Here is a 15,164-nt window from a genome sequence, read left to right on the forward strand (position 1 = left end):
TCTAAAAGCCAAAGTCCCCAAGTGTGAAGCTAATGAACAGCTCTTAATGACTCTAACCAAGTCGTAGCATTCCTGACTTTGTGTGTTTTCCAGTCTTGCTTTTGAGGATTTGTGTTACTTTAAGTCAGACCAGCATAACATAGTGCTCAACCTCTCTGATGACTTCCATCTACACAGAAGGCAGTGCATCTAGAGATGATAATCATGCTTGAAACGTGTTGACATTAGAACAGAAAAGAGAAAAGAGGGAATTTATGGACCCAAGAAATGTACAACTTGGTACAATTCGAGACATGATTCAGTCATTGAAATTTCACTGGATATACGATGTCATGCTTGGCTCTCCTGTTAGCATGGATGAGCAAATATGTTTCAGGCCAGTTGCTCAGAAGAAAGGAGGATTGACTATAGTCATGATGTCATAGTGATATATTATTGAATGCAGGCCACCACTATATATGCTCATCCTATGTTGTGTTGGTGGTGCAGAGTGTACATCCTGATGAGGATGGTTGGCAGCTCCAGGCTGAGAGCTTTATGTGCATGCTTTATTGGCAGGCTGTTTCTGTGTTCATAAAGCCTGCCTCATACTGGAGCATAAGTCTCTTTGTTCACAACAGTAACCTGAACACAGTATCGTTTTCCTCTCCAATGTCTTTTATCAAGAGAATTAACATCTGGGCTGTCTAAGATTTGTATTTTTTTCCACATACTGATCATGTTATGAGTCTTTCTCTTCTCATGGCTGCTTCACTGGTCTCCATTCAGATCTAGACCATGATGCTGCACAGCATTAGAAATCGCCATTCTTGATTTACAATTACATTACGTTTCATCCAACCCTTGCCTTGATTGTGACTCTGTTGCCAGTTTGCAAGGTTTTCTCTATCATGTGCAGAACTGCAGGCTTTGGTAAAACCCCAACTCAATGACTCACGCAGCCCTGTTTCTGTACAACATCACACTCCCCTGTTTACACATTAGCAGAGTTATTTTGCCTAATGGAGGCAGCTCCAGATGTCTGCAACAGATTATTTGCATTCAGTCTCTGAAATCATTTTTTGCTTGCTTTTTGTTTGCTGTCATCTTCCATGTCACATTTAGCTGGGTAGCATCCACTCCTCTCAGCTATCAAAGCTGTTTGAATTTAGGTTAGCTCCCTCTCGTAAGCAGTAAGAAGCACACAGTGATGACAGGTTCATCCTTTTAATCAAGTGCTGTTGAGATTAAGAGCACCTCAAGATTTAGAGGAATACAGAGCTACGAGTCGGTCACTATTTGTAAAGTCAGGCAGTTGGGCACTACTGGAAATAATTAAATGTGTTGTGTGAGGTGAATGCAGTTCTTCATTTCCTCAGGAAATTGGAAAAGACACTTAAATAGTTTTTAGGGTTTAAAAGACATGGTAAAGCCCAGTTAGCCCAGTTATGGAGGGCACTGATTCATGCAATAGCAGAGACCCCAAAAAATGTCCCCCCTTTTCCCATTGAGAGAGCCTGAGGCCCTGTTGCTAAGCGCTGCTTGGTTCACAGACATTTATTTGGACATTTCCGGAGGGCTGGGAATCCTTTCAACTGTGTCAGAGTTCTCCTCTGTCGATCATAGTTTCTCTGGGTTGTGGGCTCAGGCCTGTGTCTACCATCTCAAATCCATTTATCAGGTTAAAATAACCGGCATTATGTACTGAAAGATTCACATGTAGTTCAGCTATCAGTAGATAAAGAAAAGAAGCTAACCACAACACGCTGGCGGACTGGTGTCTTGTTATGCCTGGTTGTGTAGCCCCTTGCCCTTAGAGCTTCATTAATCCCCCAAATACCCCCTGGGCTCCACCATCAAGGACAGCCAGCTGAGTCATCCTTCTCCCCACTGCCTGTGGCCCATGCTGGGTCAGGAGCACTGATCTGTCTGCCTGGTGCTGAGCCCTCGCTAGGGTTTTTATGGTAGGGAAGGGGTTATTATGGCAACGTTTTTATAGTTGATTCTGAGCAGCATAAAGTTGATTTAAACAGGCACTGACAGTTGGCAGGGATGTGAATATTGGCATCTGTAATCACTAATATAGATTAATGTTACTACCGGTTATCCCAGACTGACAGATCTCTCTGTGGCCAGGTTTCAGCACAGAGCTGTGTCTAAAGCATCTGTGCGCATGGAAGAGGTGGAGAGGGGGGGGGGTATGGTGGCCATCTGGTGACATTAACTCCCCCCACACACGCACACACAAACACATACGTGGGCTAGAGCACCACATGACATCACTCGAGTGTGCAACTCTTATCTATGCATTTCTGAGACGATTACAATTTTTGCTCCATTTTAGCAGCTTTGGACTCCATTACTAGCTGCATTTGAATTTAATTTAAATCATCATTTGAGTGAAGGTTTTGGCAATATCGATTAAATTAAATATCATCATAATCATGTTGTTGATATTCAGCTGTTTGTACCACAGTATTCAAAATTACAGTTCTTTGCTTTTGTTTAACCACACACACGTTTTTGTGTGCTTTGCCAGAACAAAATCCTACAATTTCAAAAACCCTAGCTGATCATTTTGAATTACTGACCAGCCCTGGCTGAGTGTTTTTGGTGCAGTTACACCAAAATATGCTTTTAGGCTCCATGGTGTCAGATTACAGATATGTGTTGTGTACTTGTGAATGTGTGGTGTGAACTCCCACCAGCCAGGTAACAGTTGTCAAAGGTCTTTCTCTGAGACACACGCACACACACACACACACACACACACACACACACACACACACACACACCACTCTCCTCCCACAGCAGACTTGAGTCGTGTCACCATTGTTCCAGATAGAACCGATCGGCAGGGGGGAGAAAAAGGCTACGGACACCACCTTTAATTTTATCTTAAGTATAATCATTCTAGGTAAATGGAATTATGACCCAAAAAGTTTTGATCCCAGCCATTGATGTGTGATTCAAAAAGCCCTAATCCATCAGCGTCTACTGTATACTGTGTGCCTCATGGAGTTTTGAGTTAATGGAGTATTCCAGCAACAGCAGACATGTTAGGGATTAACCCTGTCCTGGCCTGTCTGACTGCATGTCTGTCTGCATTATACAGCTGATGGACTGGTATACTTTTGTGGATTAAAATCACCATACACATCCCCTCATATCTGATTTCTGCAGTCAGGAAAAACACTGTGTGGATAGAATTACCACCACTTTAATGTGGAGAAAAAGAAATGGAGAATTGGCACATATGATGAGGGAAAGTGAGTGGAGCAAAAATCTTAAATACTGTAGGATACTTGGCAGTATACCAGCAACCTGCGGCCGTACAGTGCTTTTTGGCATGATCTGTGAATTAATAATCTGCACAACACAGCGGGCCTCATGCAAGAACCACTCATCCAAACAGATTTGTTCATAAGTGGCACCTCAGCAACGAGCACCTCCTTACGAAAAGATGACATTCATAAAGCTGAAACAAGCAATTTATGAAAGTCTATTGAAAGTTAAGAGAGTTTTGCGTAAACTAGAAAACAAAGATAACATTGATACTGGGACCCAGATGCACTGTGCTAACTACTGTATATAAACCATTGTAATAACTAATACAAATTGTAGAATAGTATTGTAATGAATTACTGGTAGCATCCTGAGCATCCAATATAATCTACACTCAGCACTGTTCCCTTCAAATTCCTCATATGCCATTTTGTTCCAACGCCAGTGCATTAACAGGATCTCCTTTTTGTGCTTATTCAATGTTTAGTTTGTGTAACCAATGCATATAAATGGTGAAATACTATAAAATATTAATTTGTTTCATCAAACACTCAACCATGGTTTTCTTCTCTTTTCATAGACATACTCTGGTCTCTTCTGTGTGGTCATAAATCCCTACAAAAACCTGCCCATCTACTCAGACAACATCATTGAGATGTACAGGGGCAAAAAGAGGCACGAAATGCCCCCTCACATCTATGCCATCTCCGAGTCTGCATACAGATGCATGCTGCAAGGTAAGTCTGAGTGTTACTGCTGTATATGGTTGCTTCTCGCCTACCTCAGTCCACCTCACATGCAGAAATGATCAAATTTTCTTAAATCACGGCTTGTTTTAAGTGTTCAGAAATGTTCTTCTTCCTCGCTCCATTTTGCTTGTGAACAACTGCGCCTTTTGAGGATGCCCCTTTCATACCTTTCATTTGATACTATCACCTGTTACCAATGAACCTGTTTACTGGTGGAATGTTCCTAAAAGGTGTTCACTGTGCATTCCACAACTTTCCCAGACTTTTGTTGCCCCACTTGTTTGAAATGTGCTTCTTGAATAAAAATTACCATTCCCACTACAAATTGTGACTCATATTGCAATTGCAATGTCAAAAATAATCACAATATCATTTTTTGCATATCGTTTAGCCTTACATAGCATTTTGGCGGCACTTTTCTTTTTTCCACATCAAAAATATAATTTTGTCACTAATGTGTGGAATGCACACGAGAAGCAGCCAAAATCCATGGAGAAAAGCTAGACATGTCGCTACAACAAGAATTAATCTAAAAGTTTGCGGTATAATACTTGAAAATATACTATATTTTAATTCAATTCAGGCCTTCATACAGTCCAACTTTTCATTTAGCTATTTTCAAGCATCTGTCTCTATGAGTCCATTCAAATGTGACTAATGTCATCATATTTGCATATCTTTCCCAGTTACTGATTTATTTTGCATCTTTTGGCGTCTATTCGGTTTTAATCCATTTAGCAACATAAAATCTCAAAATGATGTCTTCAAAGATCCTTGCCTGGTAGATGGCAAGCTTCCAGGCTCTATGAGCAGTGACTGACTGGGATCAGACCAGCGAGAACAGAGAGGGTGACCCCATTGTGCTGGACAATAGGTCCTTTGTGTGATTGCGAGGGCCGACCAGTGGGGGTGGTGACAAACTGGACAGTCTCGTCGGCCCTTTAGGCTTTACTTTCCCCTTGTTGGTACACAGAAAGAAGTTTTGGTAGTGTCACCATGTAGCTTGATGATGGCCTTAACACAGAAACTTTTGTCATAAGTGACAGTTGCAAGACATTTCTCACTTATATTTGTTTATTTATTTTTTACCAGAAATTAGACACTTAGACACACAGATTTTTTAGACACGGTTGTAATTTATAAGATTTAGTCCAAATATGCTTGTTGTGATGTTGATTTAATGGTATTGTCTCTTCACAGTTGATGATGTACAAGCACAGGGACATAGTTTCAGTCGCAGCCTCTTTGTGGCTGTTGTGGACCTCTGCCAGCTCGTCATTTAGTCCAGCTAGTTTGTTGTTGTTACCTCCTCCTCTTTTCTTCACACCCTCTATTCTTCACACACACTGTTCATGTAGAAGCGACATGAATGGACATAGATGCATGGGGGCAGGGCTGGGAGACCTGTCAATTAGTAATGCGTTGATTCCAACATATATATGAGTTTTCTTATTTTCTCGAAGCAATGACCTTTGCCCCTAAGCTTTTCAAAGAGCTGCATGTATTTACTCTGTCTCAGAGTACACAAGCTTAACCAGTAGTTCTTAAGGCACTGCTACTCCAACCCATTTTCAGTCATGGTTGTATCAGAATTATCGGTGTTGTAGTTGAAAAGGAGGTTTGTAGGTTGGAGATTAGTTGAGGCCAGCTGCTGTTCAGCTGTGGCCCAGAGCATTTCAGCAAGCTTTTTTTTTTTCACTTTCTCAAAGTGGGCGGTGAAGTCATTGGACGGCCAAACACTTAGGCGGATAGCATTTATGTGTCCTTGTTATGAGTTGGCTATATGGATGATATTGTGTATCCGGGTGGTTTATACTTACAACAACCAGACTGGAATGTGTGTTTTTGGCTCAATCAACAAATGAAATACCTGACAAATCAAGATAATTCATCACTTCAATGCAAGAACCATATAAATGTCCAATAATGCCACAAAGCACTTCTGCAAAATTGCCGACAATGGTCCAGTGTAATGCTGAAACAATATATCTTTAATCAGTTAGTCAATAAACAACAATTTCGATGAAATATTTAAAGGTCAGTGTGTAGGATTTAGGATGAGTTATTGCCAGAAATCTAATATAATATTCATAGCTATGTTTTCATTAGTGTATAATTACCTGAAAATAAGAGTAATTTTATTTCCGTTACAACAGAATGAGCTCTTCATAGCTTTAGAGAGTGCGGGTCCTCGTCCACTTAGTCCGCCATGTTGCACAACCATGTTTCCACAATAGTCCACAACAGGAAAATCAAGCACTTTAGCTCCAAAATTAAAATCATCTATAGTTGCAGCCCTAGTCCAATACAACCAAAGATATTAAACAGATAACTACCACAATATAAACAGTCTGGTAAAATATCTGACTGTTGACATCATGTCATGTTTTATGTCACCATATTGCCCAACCCAGTCCCAGTTATTGAAAGAATATTTCAATAAATTTGGCTAATTAAAATATGACCCTTCACACTTCACGTGTAGACTTTGCAGTTTTCAATCTGAACAGGAAAGACAAAAACGTTGTTTCCTCTGATATATAGCCTTTGGAGCTGAACAGATTGTTCAGTCACATTTACGGCTGAAGGGTGTCTCAACCTTGCAGAGATCTGTTAATTACCTCAGCATTGCTGTGAAGCCAGTCAGTGCTCAGATGGGAGGTTAAATGAGGTGTTACCTAACAAAGACTGGGTGTGTAAGCAGACCTCTAGAACTTACTGCACATCTGTCATTGATTAGCGGTCCAGATATTTTACGTAACTGCCTCTGCTGCTCTGCCGATGTGAACTCAGTGACGCAAAAGAAGCTAATTTTATCATATTTGGAAATGTGTTGTGAGAAAATGCTGATGCTTGCTTGAATGGAAACGTGCTGAAGGACCGGTCATGTCAGCAGTTGCGACGGATTCCAAGAGTGGACATGCATCTAGAGCACTGCAAGCCTCCCTAGGTGGGGTTTTGAAACAGGGGGTCTTTGTTTCAGTGGAAATGTTGAAGGACCCCCCTTCTTGAGTCTCTCTCTGGTGTGTAATCAGGGTGTTATGTCAAGTCCAGCTATATCCATCTTAGCTTAGTGAAGTTTTTCCCAAAGCACAGCTCTTTGATTTCTCTCATAGAGGTTCATTTGATCAACAATTATCAAAGCACTTCTCATCTCACATGTCAGCAGCTCTACTGGTATTGATAGAAGATTGAATTACTTATTTGAAGAATGCAAAGTATGCTCCATAAAGTTTCCCGTGTGTAGTGTAATCTATACTGTCAGGAATGATCTTAGGAATGTTTAGAATGGCACAGTGCTGCACTGTCAGCAAACCTGGCACCTGATCGCCGCCTGGCACTGATGAGGTCTGTAATAAACAGCATGCTGACTTCAGTGGCCTTCTGAACTGGGGCTTGATGCCAGGCTCTTTCAGCCTCAAACCTCCTACCTGGGCACACCAGAGCACATTAAGCAAACAGTAACCTTTTGCTAAACTTTTTGTCATGTTGTAGAAAAGAAAAGCTTCTTTTTAATCACTAATCACACGTCAGAAATATGCCTCCAGGAGCTGCGGATGAGAGACAGATATACAATCACTGACACTTTTGTTCTGCTTCTCTCAAAGATTGATCCCCCTAGAAAAACAGATGCAGTTGTGGAAGGTGAAGCTGCTCAGTCAGTAACTGAAGGAGCACTCCTGCTTTATTTGTAATAGATCATAATAGAACTCACTGTTTTATCCTAAATAATACTGCCATAGTTCTTCGGTATCTCCCTTCAAATTAATTTTTAATAGGACAGGTGAGTAAACTACAGAGAGGGATACAATATATCTTTGCTGTGCTGCCAAAAATTAAGGAGCCACATAAAGAAACTTTTTTAAAAGTGACTTTGAATGGATTTACATTTTACAACAAATCTGTTACTGGAAGTACTGATTATACATTTTAACAAGCTATGAAATCTATCCAGTAACATCTGTTTGAACTCAGAAATGGTGGTACGTACATCTCTGAGCTGTGACCAAAGACAAAAAATCTGTTTTTAAGATGTGGCTTGTTCAGAGGTAGTGTCTTATGTTGAGTTCAGTGATGTCTAGTTAGCATGGCCATTTTGTTTGAGAGACTTGGCGATTGTCTCCACAAAGACACCCCACAAAATTCCAAAAGTGCCTTATTGTCCCTCTGTCCATCTTAGAAATGCTCACCTAGCATGAAATACATTCTGGCAGTCTTGTTTTGTAAGAATCTGCTCCTATCTCAGCTGTTTATGTCCAAACATCACCTGGTGACTGTTTTCTTTACATCAGCTACTGGAAGGGTGTTATGGGCCAGTATTTCATTATACAATATTATGATTAGTGGTAGATCTATTTCTAGGGATGCACGATAATTATTGGGCCGATAGTTATTGGGCCGATAACAGGAAATTATGATGTCATTCCGATAAGTCTGATATCATGATGAACAGCCCCGATAACATATGTGTTTTTGTCAGCACGGCAGTGCCTCGCTCCCACTATGAGACCCGAATAGCCTGCAGTGAATGCTGCGTACAAGTGACGTTAGCATAATCAGAAAAACTCTTTCTCACTGGGAAAAAATCAAGAATACCCCCTCATGCCAGAAAACAACTCGTTAACTTGGTCATAATTTTGCTAGTTGCTGACTTGAATTAACATTTGCAGTATTTTTTTACATGTTACACACAAAAAATAGAAACATGAACTTATAGGCCGAAAGAACGACTGGCAAACGAGGGAACGGGGGAATGTTCGTTACACCTTGAATGCAGCATGCGGTACAGCGTGCTTATGAAAACAGAGTTCAGACTTCTTCAAAGTTTTCGAAGAAGATTGTTCGCTGGTTATTCGTAACAAATGTTCCAAGCGAGTTCCACTAGGAGCGAGAAATGGCACAAGCTTTAATACCCGATCTGTCACCTGAAACATAACCACCGCTTTGACGGAGTTTGGAAAGCGTATGAGGACGGCCGGCCTGCTAAAGACGCTAACGTTAGCAAGGCAGCCGCAAAGAAGCCACCGGGACTTACGCGACGGCGAAGCTTTCGAAAAGTCCAAGACATTTGCCAAAGATGACCCACGGGCTAAGGTTATTGAAGATTTAATCATGGACGTGATGGTGCTTGACTTACTATGGACTGCCCTTCTTCAGTTTGTTTACATAGATAAGTCTAAGTAAGGGATCATGTATCTTCCTTCAGGATGACATAGAAGCCCGCCGCGACGCTTCTCCGTAGGAAACTACTCACTATACGTTATCCCGCTTAGGACACGGCTTACTACTAAAGCATTCAATAGTGTGACACAAAATACTGATTAAAACATATTTTATTGATTTAAAATGAGTCTACTCTTGCCTGTCACCACTCTCACTGCGCAGCGGCTCTGAAAGTAAACACGTACGTTGCGTAGCAACCGCCTCTCACTGTGCACAGGCCGGCAGGCAGGAAAACTTATTTCTTTACAGATATTCAGCGAAATCATGTAAAATGTGGAGAAGTGATGGGATATCCCAGACCTGAGAGAGACGTAGCTGTTTGGTTTGTTTTACCGCTATTTTTTCGGACTGATGGATAAAAGTCCTGCATCAGCTGATTTCTGCTTTCAGCGTCAGACATTAAAAAATCTGTCTCCAGTTTTGTCTCCACTCAGCAGTCTTTTAGCAGACCAATCGTCCATGCTGTGTTTCTCTTGGTGTTTTTTTCGTGTCTGTCGGCTTCAGTCTGGTCAATCTCTGCGTCCTCAAGTCTTTTGTGTCTTAATATCGCTCCTCCTGTCGGTCCAGCGTTGTTCTTTACTTTTCTCATCTTTTTTGCTGGGGACATCATTCTCCAGCCAAGTGTTTGGTCCTCTCCAAACAAATTAAAAATAATGTACGGAAAATGCTCCATATTATGCCACTCAAATCAGCTGGCGATTTGTTATTGAGCTTGGTACATTAAGGGATTGGCCCTTTAGTCTGACTGTTATTTACTGGTATTTAAGACTGCCATCTTCTAACTTCTGTCAGTACAATATGCACTGTGCATTATTTTTGTTGTCATTGAGGAATGCACTTTTTCAGTTTGTTTAAATAGAAATGTTTGAATCTAACTTGTGCCAGTGCATTAATTTTCTATGTATATTTATTTTTTGTAAACTTCTGGAATGCACTTTTTCAGTTTGTAATCTTGATGCATGTATTTGCATCATTTCAAGGGGCCTTTATTTTTTATATCATTAAGTATTGCACCTTATTTAAATTGATGTGAGATATCAAATAGGTTTGTTTGATAGCTTTAAGAACATGTTTGAGAGGCTTACCAATAGTTTTTCATTGGAAAAATAAATATCTCCTCATTTAAAGAGTCAAAACTGATTTTGGTTTTGTTCGTGGTATTGATGTCATGATGTTAGGTATATGTGTGTGTTATCGGTTATCGGTATCGGCCTTTAGGAGCTGAAAGTTATCAGTTATCGGTATCGGTTTTAAAAAACAGTTATCGTGCATCCCTATCTATTTCTGCTATTTCGTCTTATTCTTCTGTCTCTCTTAAATATATCTCTCTGTCAGTATGTCCTATTTTTCCCTTTCACACTCTGTGATTTTCCATCTCACTCACCTCTCCTTGGCTGCCACACTACCTGTCACCATTGATTTATTTTGCACCTGATGTAGATATTAATCTCAGATTTCCTGAATTATTTTCTGGACTAGTTTCTTAACTTCAGTTTGCATGAATACCTTGAATACAAATCAAAATCCCATTGTCAGTGTTTCCCAGACCCAGTTAATGTCCCTATCAGATTTTATTACAGAGTTTTTTTTCTCAGAAATGCTCCACATAGGAAACCAAATACTCTGGATCTTCATTTGATTTCTTTCCATCTGTAAGTCCTTGGCTTAAGCATCAGCCCAAGTTCTGGCCACACCAGAGGCCTTTGCCAATATAGCCCTAAAATGGGTGGTTTAAAATGATTGATTGTTTTGACTTTTAAAACATGGAAAGATATGTCTCTGTCAAGGGACAGTCCAGTCCCTTTTGACCAATAGTAAATGGTTATCTTGTATTTATAAGGAACAGCGAAGATGAGAGAAAAGTCTTTGTTCATGCCATTGCAAACATGACCATAGCCTTCTTTTGGTAGGCTATAAAGCCCCTTTGGCGCCTTGTCATAAGTATGACTGCTCTGAGGTGTTACACTAATAGTCACAAGCTGTCTTTGTGTTAGGAGATAGCTTTCCTGTTCCAGAAAGGACACTACAGACACCCAGAATTCTTCAAAATCAGTAATGCTTAAGATTTCTGCTCTGTTGTTGTTATAGTTTCATGCCAACACTCCTGTGCTTAGAAGCGAATCCCATAATTGCCACATGGCATACTAGACCCACTACTTTATTTTCATTGGAAAATCAAATAAATGTGGTAGTCCATGCATAGTTATCATGCAGTTTTGGAGTTTTTTTTTTTTCTTTGTCTGATGTTAGTCATCACAGCCCTGAAGCCAGTGTTGCATCAATCTGGATATATGGCTAGATTTGGATTATTTAAAACAAAATTAAATCTGAGGCTTGAATTGCAGCTAAATGGTTGGGGTTCGCCACCCAGGTTCGTAAAAAATGATTTTAGCAGAGTTATGGACTGACAATTGGCATTTCCAAAGTGTCCAGCTAACCACTTGTCCTCAGATTTTCATCAATTCCTTCATATATGAATTAGGATAGCATAATAGGCTGCATGCTGTAATATGCGGAACATAAGACATGTGTTCTCATTCTTACAGGCATATATTTCCTATGCTCTGTTGAAACGAACTCATAGCTCCTGACTTCATGTTGCCAAACACTACACACTGACTGGCCACAGCAACCTCAAATGGTTAAACCTCAAATTCAAAATTCCCAATGGATTTAAAAATAGAGCCAGCACTAGGTAGACTCATTGCATGACAGGAGAAGGCAGGACATATACATTATATTGTTCTTAGAGCCCTAGCTTGATGATCAGGAACAGCTAAATACAGTACTTCAAAAACTGTTCATCACTGTTTGTTTTCATTAATTCTGTTGTACATTTTATTTACTAGTCCAGGGTTTTGAAAGTACAGTTTTCAAGCTCAATTTCATAAGTGAACAATGTTAATTTAAAGTCTTACATTTGTGCTGTGTGCTGTTTTCAGGGTTTCTATGCATTTAGCCTAACATGTTATTTTATTTATTTTTTTCTGATGGCACTAGCTTGATAAGCAGGAGCAGCTAAATGTAGCAGTTTATGTCAAAAAGTATTTTATTTTTGTAAAGATGACTCATGATATACAGTCTCTAGATGTGCATGCTTGATCTCCTTCACCCCTGTGTTGGTTTAGTGGCGCCTTTCAGGACGGGACTACTTACACTTTTTTACCATTTTTATCAGCCCATATATTTTTGTGACAACACACAATTCACAGCATGTCTCCAACAAGCTTAAAGCTGACTATAGGTTTAATCTATAAGGGGAATTAAAAGCACCTGTGTGAGGTGTGCAAAGCTGGAAGGATGTGCTGTGGCTGAAATTTGAATTTAGGTCTCCATTAAAAATAATCGTGTAATGCAGCTGTGTAACTGATGTGCTCTAATCAGCATTTCTTGTCAATATTTGCTTCAGGAGAAAGGTAAGCAGTGGATCGTTCTGTATGGTACTGAAGAGGAAACAAGGTCTTTGACTTCCATTTCATAGTTGAGTGGATGCTTATTTACTGCATTAACATTTGCAAATGCTAGTTGAAGACTTCGGTAATGGCTTAATATACCGTCTGTACCTAAGCAAACATCATCAGTAACAGGATTGCTCTGAGTTTGTTCTAAGACAGCACAGAGAAAAAGCTCTATTTCCTTCTGTTAACAGTGAACTGATGTGCTTTACTATTGACATCACTATGGTTTCTGGAGGTGTTTGTCCTGCTGTGAGACTTTAGTAACGGCCAGCTCAGTGGGTAGCACTGGCTTCTGAGGTGCATGTTTGCACTTCATTGCCACTCCTAAATACAGGCATTAGCCATCAGTGACAAACACTGGCCCAGGCCCAGCGTGCCACAGTCTCACAATGAGCTCACTGTCGTGAGCTGAGATCAACCCCCCCCCCTCTATCTTTACTGGGAGAAACACCACATGCAAAGCTGCTGTGTTCATGTCAAAGACACAAGACATCATCAAATATTTCACTGTCACCAGTTTGTAAGACCGTTGACGCGGCCTTTTCTATCAGTACTACTTTTATCAACATTTATGTGGCCTGTAGCATAAAACAAATCTTTTAAACCCGTCTGTCTGAAACACTCAAATCATCTGCTTTATTCCAGCTTGTATATGATCTTGCTATTTTTAGGATCTGACAATGTTTTTGTCTTTAAAAATTTTGATCTAAATGGTATGTTTGAATGTACTCAGACTTTTCCGCTTTCACTTTAACTAATAATATTATATATCCTGGGGGAATCTTCACTGCCTACCCAACATAATGGAGTCATGTGAAGCTGGCAAGAGCATTACCAATCATGCGAAACCCACAAAACAGTCCTTATGGCCATCAAGTAATGTTCCGAAAATAACAGCCCCTGTTTGGGTAGTTCTCATCTGCACAGACACACAGTCCTCTGACAGTAATCAGCGCTTTACAGTCTGGAGAGGTTGTTAGGGTTGCAGCAGTCCTGGCAAATTGATGAGTGGAAGTGAGCAGTCTCACAATGACTGGATCATATCTTTCCACTGTGTCTGCAGCCAGTCTGATAAAGGAGACACTAGCGTTCTGAGCAGCGTTGTGTTTGTGTCTGATTCAGATAGGGGCTTGAATGTAAAGAGAGATGAGAAAGAGGTGGGGGCTAACTGGGGATTGTGTTTGCACGTGGTCTGTCATGCATGGAGCATAGCTTGACAAATTCTGAAGGACGGGTGTAGCTTTCGTGCATGCAATTGCTTGAATGCATAAGTCTGAAGCCCATACCCCTTCTTACAGTACTGAACTGCAGGAAGTTCCTGGTTGAAGGCAGGAAACCCAGGTTGTCCCTGATGAGCCACCCAGCTGTGTCCTTGGTCACATTACCTTCCCCCATTTTACCCCAAAGTCAGCACTTCTGTCCAGGAAACCTTCACCTCTTGCCTGGAACTCAAAATGTACAAAATAAGTTGAAATATTCACAGCATGGGTTAGAGCAGTTGTTTTCTAACATTTTTGGCTTGTGACACCTCAAAATGAAGCAGTGTTTACTTGTGACCAGAGTGTGATTTTTCTTCTTTGGATTGTGTCAATTAATAGATTTTTAGAGGTTTCAGTGAAAGTCTCCAGTCTTTCACATGAGCTAAATTAGAGAAAAATAAATACAATTTTGCGATTTTTAATCTTGAGAGCCTCTGGGGGTGGTCCTGACCCGCAGGTTGTATACATTTAAGTGTTCTTACATATTTGAAAAAACCTAGAGGCTTGAATACAAAATGAGCGTCCTGCAACCTGGATTGGGGAGCTGCCAGACCAACCACGCTAAACTGAATGAAAGTGTGCTCTGCCGTCCAGATGGTTAAATGATCAGCTGTTTTCCAATTACATCTGGTTTTAATATGTCCTGTTAGCTTGTTGTTGGAATAGCAAAGGAATCCAGCCACACTAAATTTTCTCTCTGTTCATCCAGCAGTTTTTATTCCTTTGCAAAAAATCTCATTTTTTACTTCTGCATTATTAGAATACTTAAGCAGATTCTGGACATACAGTGGGTTGAATCCACTGATTCACAAACAGAGAAATTGTATCAGTGTGTTGCATTTTCTGCCTGCTGTAACACTTCAGATCCAAAATCAATTCATTTGCAAGCTCTTGTTGCCTTGCAACCATTTGTTCAGGGCAAACGTGAGGGCATGGCTTTTTTCAGTCTGTTCAGTCTTCAGAAAAGATGCATCATTCCCTGAGTTATTAATGGCTCACCAAGTCAATCTACTAAAGCACCCTCTTGCCAATCACCAGTAACTCCTTCAATTAACGAACATGTCGACTCTGCAATACAGTTACAGTATTCATGGCCTCTGAGATCAGCCCCTTTGATGAATGAGCACTTACTAAGTGAGTGCACAATTAATTGTAAACTGTTAAACCAACCTGCAAGTGCAATGTACTGTAGCTGCATTTTTGTATGTGGT

General features: G+C 40.4%; 3 protein-coding genes across 3 annotated transcripts in view; 2 read left to right on the plus strand and 1 right to left on the minus strand.

The window, feature by feature from the left end:
- Positions 1–15,164, plus strand: part of LOC121604362 (histone H3-like) — a 610,603-nt gene that overhangs the window by 494,255 nt on the left and 101,184 nt on the right. The gene's annotated exons all lie outside the window — the stretch shown is intronic.
- The window catches only part of zgc:163040 (uncharacterized protein LOC100038789 homolog), a 408,070-nt gene that overhangs the window by 261,874 nt on the left and 131,032 nt on the right, over positions 1–15,164 (minus strand). The gene's annotated exons all lie outside the window — the stretch shown is intronic.
- The window catches only part of LOC121604381 (myosin-10-like), a 59,734-nt gene that overhangs the window by 4,985 nt on the left and 39,585 nt on the right, over positions 1–15,164 (plus strand). Inside the window, exon 3 of the mRNA XM_041933875.1 lies at positions 3,845–4,001. Within this exon, the coding sequence (XP_041789809.1) occupies positions 3,845–4,001 (157 nt within the window). The remainder of the gene's footprint in view (positions 1–3,844; positions 4,002–15,164) is intronic.

The sequence above is a fragment of the Chelmon rostratus genome, chromosome 3, assembly GCF_017976325.1.
Source record: "Chelmon rostratus isolate fCheRos1 chromosome 3, fCheRos1.pri, whole genome shotgun sequence".
NCBI lineage: Eukaryota > Metazoa > Chordata > Actinopteri > Chaetodontiformes > Chaetodontidae > Chelmon > Chelmon rostratus.